Here is a 7,500-nt window from a genome sequence, read left to right as displayed (position 1 = left end):
CACACACGCGCGCACAAATATATGCACGTATATAGTAAATATAAAATTCTTAAACAAATCACTAAAAGAAGACATAATCCAGACAGAGGTAAGTAATGCGCAGAGAGACAATACTAATTGCAGTAATTTCGTCAACTAATGATAATCCAGTTCGTTTCTTTTCGATGGAACAACTGATGGTGGACAAACCTAACCGACCCAAAACCCTAGAATAATATTGGTTTTATCATGTTACTTGCACAACGCAAATACAGCGATTCACTTATTTTTTATTGATCTTTTTTTCCTAATTGAAAAGTCGAAATATTTCGCACGCTCTGTTTGATCAGAGCTCAAAATCTGAATTCCGGCGTCCCGTTTCCCTAAGCAACTTTCCATCCATATAGACATTTTCATGACTTTCACTTTCTGTTGGCATAGATGAAAAAGAATTAATAGGACAGAAATATTAAATAAAACGGAAAATAAAAGGAAAATTGAGACATCTGAACGGAACTTAGTAATCCCAATATAAATTCTCTAGAGAAAAGTATATAACTAGGGAGAGTATTATCATACCAGGGTTACAAGTTAATTATTTTAAGAGATTCTTCTTTCTTTTAGAGAAGGCATGCCTTTAACAAGTTGAGGGATTAAGCTACAAAAAACTTAAGTCTATATATCTCTATGGACGAAAATAAACACCATTCACACATTTTCTCCCCATATGATTAACAGAAAGGGGATCTATCATTCTATCAAAACAGTGAATGTCTCTGCATTCTAATATGCTCAATCTATGAAATTATTTTTTAGAGAATATTCCACAATTTCATTAAATTTAACAACAAATATACATTATATATGTATATATCTATACGTACTCAAGCTAGCATGTATGTATATATGCATATAGATTCATTTGGACACATTTTACACAAATATTATCTATGACAACTTAACTCTCAACTCGTAACTCCACGAGTAAACTGGAAATATTCCAAACATTTATATGAAAACGAAAGGCGACAGGTCTCGTACCTTATACAAACACCACAACGAGACAACGCAGTACACTGCCAGAACTCGCCAGATCCAAGAACTGCTCAAACAGGATACAGACGCGTACACCGTCGTCAGAGCACCTGGCGAAGATATAAAATATTATTAATTTCAAGTGGAATCAATTGACGGAGGACACTACTGTTTCGGGGCTGAATACCTTGAAAGACATAAAATACAACTCAAAACATGAATTAAATTAATTAAACCAAACTTCCATGGGGAAAAATTCGGAAACAATAGCTAACACAGATAAATATACAAATTAGATTATCATTTCACGGCAAATACTAATAACAGACGTGCGAATAAAAAGAAAATTTTACCTCTAAAAAAATACTAAGTAATGATATCGATAAAAGACAGGTTTTCAAATAATACAGATTATTAGGCATGAGTGAACACCTTATACTAGATACAGAGCACCTTACACTAGATATAAGGACAATGAAAGATTGAGCAAATTGCTTTCATCTCATTTTGCGATTTTTACATAAAAGCCCCGATAAATAGAAGTACAAACCTGAAAAGACCCAAAACAAAGGAAAGATAAGCAAGTGAGAAAGACTGAGTCGTTTCGTACGGTACTAAAAGCGAAAGTATAGAGAGGATTTTGCCCAATTGTAAGGATTCCTTCCATAACGGTTTGTGTATTTCTGGACGAATAAGGTTGCTGTGGAAAGAGAGACCAAGAAACTGCAATTCTCCAGCCGACTAATCACCTTAGGACGACATCTTTGGCGGAAGCACGTGATCAAGTCACTTGGGCTTTGGGGTTTTGAAAAAGCCAGCATCAGCCGAAAGAGATGCGCTGCCACAATTCCAGAACTATTATAGTAATGGTAAACCTCACGCAAAGGAAACGGAAAGAACCGGTTGTTCAGTGCGAATATTCGCTAATTATAAGGCACAGAAATACCTTCAACTTGAAAGACTGACTTCTTTCAACCGAACACATGCCTTGTTTTGTGATGTCTATGAAAAATGATTGAGTTTTACACACACGAACATTATGTATGTATGTGTGTATGTAGGCAGATATATATATATAGATATATATATAATATATATATATATATATATATATATATATATATAAATGTGTTCCCTGTTAGCGGTAAAATGGGAGGAATGGGCCGAATCCTAAATTATATCAGTCTAGGACTGCACTAAATAGATCCATTTAAATCAAAGGTGGTTTGTAAAAAAAAAAAAAAAAAAAAAAAAAAAAAAAAAAAAAAAAAAAAATAGATATTAGACACCGAAGTTTGTTTACAGAAGAACAAGGGAAAACAACGTGACATGGCCGTCAATTTCCCAGTAAGAGGAACCTGGTGACTTCAGTTAAGGATGAATAATCTTACGTTTATTAACATGTGGTACCTGATCTCCCGCTTATTTGGTATTTTCGGACGTAGATTTCTTACTCTTCCAGTTTTCTTTTGACATTTTGAACCACTTGTTGGTTTCATCTTAGACAGTTCAAAGTCAGAGTATTTGTGCGGGAACGCGCGCGCGCGCACACACATATGTGTGGTTGTATATATACTATATTGATATATCTGCACATATGTATTTTTCATACATACATGTATATAGATAGATAGATGGACACATATAGAAATATGTATAGGTAGATAGATAGAGAGAGGTCTGGTTCTTTCTATGATAAAGATTAAGAGAATCATAAAAGTCAGTAAAAGTATTCAAGAGTTATATATGTCACCGGAACATTCCTAACATTGATACAAGAGGCAAACATCAAGTCGTAATGACCGAGAACAACAAGAAAACTTGAAGAATCAAGATAATTGGCCCAATTTTTTAAAGGCAGATTTAGCAGTTAGATAAATGTTATCGGTAGTCACAACAGTTGCCAGCTTAGGAATGAATGAATACAGAAGTATTTTAGTAGTTTCGTTTACCACTTTAGAAGACCGAAAAAGTGCTCGTGGTATCTGGAGTTTCGACAGCTCAATGTAGAAGACACTTGTGCTTTGGGACGTCAAGGAAATTAGTAGATGACTGCTAAAAACTTATGTTTCTCGTTTTGATTTCTTCGATATATATATATATATATATATATATATATATGTGTGTGTGTGTGTGTGTATATATATATATTATATATATATATGGATAGCCAAACCTTTCTTGGTCTTTACACAGTAACAGAGAAAAAAATGTCAAGAACTACAAGTCATAAGTGAATGACACAACGCATTCTCAGGAGTTCAATGTGCCCTAATGAGGCACTGCGTACGTATCAACTGCTACTGCAAACTGTAGAAAAATAAAAGGACCTCGCGCATATACCTCCGCTAAGTCGAACCTTATAAACAAAAAAGATGCATGTCGAGATTCAAACGAAATCACTTTTTTTTTTCTTTAAAGGAGGAGATACGTCAAGTGTATCCTTTCAAGTTGGGCATCAATTCGTTTTCCATGTCATTTTTTTTTCAAAAATTTTCAACTAGGCCTATGTTGGACAGACAGGGATACATCTAGAAGGTGTTACACTTTCGTTTCCTAACCTTTCAACTTGGTCACCAAAACTTAGGGTAATAGGGAGCAAAGCTTCGGTTTCTTAAGATGTGAAAGATTTTCAACACTGTCACGATGCCCAAACACGTTTAGTAAACTTTCTGTAAGAATCCACTCATATAACCTTTTGCGTAATCCTCCTGACAAATAGACAATCAAACGAAAACAAAAACATAACCACCTTGGCGAAGGTAACACTGATAGCAGACGTGGTTACATAACTGAGTTCAAACTGTTCTCAGTAACTCCACCGTTAAATTTAGTTGCGTCAGGTATACAGGTCCGCCTCTGAAAAACACTGTCTGGAGATTGGAAAAGCAGTAAGGCAAGAATGCCTCTCTCTCTCTCTCTCTCTCTCTCTGTAAACAATTGTGAAAAAGTAAAGTAGAATGATTGCCTAACGCCGCAATGCGGGAATGCTCGTGACCACCAAGTGTCACGTGGGGTGTTAATGGTCGACAAAAGTAATACTTTCTTGTCTTGTATTTTAGTCTATATCGCTCCCTGAATAAGGGAAAAAGCTAAAACTTCAACAAGGTCGTCAGTTTCACATTTCTTCCTCTCAAAGGGCCTGTTGCCCGACCTCCAACTCTGAAAGGTTAATACAAACAAACGTACTAACAATAGCAGCTAGAATTTCTGTAGGAAACGTGAGCAGAACAAAAGTTACACCAAGATGGAATAACATAAGGTGTGTTCACCGAGGGATCCGATCGCTAATTTCCCTCTCTCAGTGACGTCACTGGAGTGACTGGACCACATCGACTGGGCGATGCACTTGTCACTCCGACAGTTGCATTGTTGCAGTTCACGATTATTGGTGTGTATTCCATATTTGGGTGCACTAATAGTTCCAGACAGTATGGGATTTGTTTTCACAGGTTCCCTAAAGACCCCGAGGAGTCCAAAGTATGAATTAATGCATGTAAAAGAAGTGATAATATTAATTTTAAGGATGCCAGGATTTGTTCTGTCCATTTCCGGACAGAAGATTACGAAAGAAATCTTCAATATGAACTGCTACCACAACTTTACCAGAGAAATTATCACAGATTTAAGAAAACCGCAGTTCTCTCTTTAAATTTACCTGTTAAGGACGTAAAGTCAGGTATGGTTTAACAATTTGTTTACAATCTCATTAGTGCAATTTTTAGTGATATATCTTTTGTTGATAAGTAGCCTGGACTAAATTCTTGAAATGAAGTACAAAATTAGATTAGGCCTAGCCTATGCAATGAATGAAGAAATGATATGATTAAGGCTATCCAATTTTTTTTTCTTTGATACTTTCATTTTATGTATGTAAAGTTGATCGAACAGGTGGTTAGACCTATGCGTAATGACGTACTTCTGAGTACGTCTTCCTGTGCAGACAATAATTAGGCCTAGACCTTTTATTTCTTAAGAACCCCACTAAAGGATATCGTGGGGTCAGAGTATAGACTGAGTTCAAGTGTAGACTGAGGAATTTCTTGTTAGGTAAGAACAACATTTTAAGCAATCACGGTCATAATGTTGCTCCCAATGATGATAACATGCCATGTATGAGCAATACTAGTGTTATGGAACCAGGTAAGTCTTGGGTTTCCAAAACCTCTGAAGAAAGTGACTCCAGTCATGTTGACTTACTCTGAATTATGTATCTCTGCTCATCTCTTGATGAGAATTCCTCAGGAAGGTCTACCTAATGAGCTGGAGGAAGAGGATTTTGTATATCTTGGAGTAGAGTCTGAATATGGTATAGAAATTGAAGCCTTAAATTATCTGGGTTATATAGCTCATAAGTACAGAAATAAATATCCTCCCCTAGGATTCCCAGAAATTGAAGGCCTAAACAACGACTGGATCTCCAAAGTGAGGAGGAAAGTGCTGTTTAGGCCCAGTCCTCAATTTGTCAGTAATTGAAAGGAAATGGAATAACTCTTTAAATCTTTTCATGGGGAACAGTTGAAACCAGGCGTTGAGGGGATTACGAAATTAGTTAATATTTTCTGGGAATTAAACATTAATGCTCCAGAGGAAGTAATGAAGTTCTTTATTAGGTGCAAAATACATTTTAGGATGAAGATATTAAATGCTGAAGGGAAGTCAGAATTTCTTAAAAAAGGTGTAAAGAAAATGAAAAAAATTCTTCAGTACTTTTTGGTAAATAAAAGAACAATACGCTAGTTCAATAAAAGTCTGGAAAGTTTTTTTTTTTTTTTTCATATTCATTCCCCCTCGTTACTTTCGTTATTTGTATTCCAACAAGATTATATTCTGTATGGTAAGGTCTTAAATATCTTGATATAACTGTGTTTTAAGTAATAGAGAGAGAGAGAGAGAGAGGAGAGAGAGAGAGAGAGAGAGAGAGAGAGAGAGAAAGTATTTTCCTGTATGGAAATTGTGAACACCAGCATAGCAACAAATTACTGTCAAAACATACGTAATCATTAAGTGCACTGCCCAGTCGACGCGCACCTGTGACGTCACAGTGCGGGAACCGAGCGACCGACGATCTCACCTTATGTTATTCCATCTTGAGTTACACTATATATACTCAAGAGAACCAAGGCCGGGTCGCCATCCAGCCTCGGAATAAACTATCCCGGTCAGGTATGGCCCGGAATAAATCCAGGGTCATGATTTATATGGCGGGCGATTGTACGGGAATCTAAAGATATGACCTTATTCTTGGTTGAAATTATTCAGCAGTTTCTCTCTCTCTCTCTCTCTCTCTCATATATATGTATATATATATATATATGTATATATATATATATATATATATAATATATATATATATATATATATATATATATATGTATGTATGTAGTTTATATGTACGTATGCATATGAATGTATAACTGAATCACGAGAATATGGAACGTGATAGATATATAAATAAAGACAAAATCCTCGAAGTAAAGAGAAACGATGGAGTTCTACAAGGCCTTTCGACCTCTTGTCCTTTACCTAGCTAAGTAAAGGACAAGAGGTCGAAAGGCCTTGTAAAACTCCATCGTTTCTCTTTACTTCGTGGATTTTGTCTTTATTTATAAATTCACCACGTTCCATATTTTCGTGATTTAGTTATAGTACATTGTATGTAGATGCTAAGGCTAAACCGTGATATCAAGAGCCGAAGTTAATCATTCATTTTAGGTATATGGTGAAGGTCAGGGCTGTTTCATAATTGTTACATGGATCTATTACAACTTCTCACATAATTCCCGTAAGGCTCCAAGGCTACGACACGTTCGCCATATCTAGCCATGGAAGCTTAGCGGTGTTAGGTCTAGTCAGCTCTTAACAAAGGGCTGGCCAACAATCGTCAGAAGACTCCGTCAACACACCAGCCACCTCAAAATACGTAGGGCCAGGGCGTGGGGCTCGCGACCTCATTTCAATACATGCTTGTTGGAAACGAAAGAGTACCACCTTCTAGAAGTACCCATCTATCCATCTATCATCAAGCACAGGCCTAGTTGAAAATTACAGACAGAAAATGAGAGCCAAGCGGTGCCAAACATTAAAGGATGCACTAGAAACACCTCACTTTTTAATGTAAAGAGATTAAACTTATTTATCTGTTCATACGCATGGACATATTTGTTTATTTATAAGTATGGACCAGACACAAATACACATGGAACTAAACAAACACGGTATTTGTGGCTTCTTTGCTTGTAAACAATTTTACGATGACGTTTTTGGTCTCAATAGATATCGTTTATTCAATTTTTGCTTTGTCAACCAGAAAGCAAAAGTAGCATGCAAACGACTCCAGATCACGAAACGATGACGTCAATGGGCTATTTTTACTGACATGCAGGCGATTCTTACATACTTTCGAAGAGGGACCACTGTCCACCACCAGCAATTTATAGTTGTATTTTGCAATGTCCTTTTTCCCACGATAAACATGGAGTGTCG

At 36.3% G+C, this 7,500-nt stretch overlaps 1 protein-coding gene across 2 annotated transcripts in view; it reads right to left on the bottom strand.

The window, feature by feature from the left end:
- The window catches only part of LOC135225032 (progestin and adipoQ receptor family member 4-like), a 111,758-nt gene that overhangs the window by 28,627 nt on the left and 75,631 nt on the right, over positions 1-7,500 (bottom strand). For both annotated transcript variants that reach the window (XM_064264318.1, XM_064264314.1), the window contains exon 3: positions 1,021-1,124. In XM_064264318.1, the coding sequence (XP_064120388.1) occupies positions 1,021-1,124 (104 nt within the window). The remainder of the gene's footprint in view (positions 1-1,020; positions 1,125-7,500) is intronic.

This window comes from Macrobrachium nipponense, chromosome 20 (genome assembly GCF_015104395.2).
Source record: "Macrobrachium nipponense isolate FS-2020 chromosome 20, ASM1510439v2, whole genome shotgun sequence".
Taxonomy (NCBI): domain Eukaryota; kingdom Metazoa; phylum Arthropoda; class Malacostraca; order Decapoda; family Palaemonidae; genus Macrobrachium; species Macrobrachium nipponense.
Note: the sequence above shows the minus strand (reverse complement) of the source record. Positions and strands in the feature narration are given on the sequence as shown.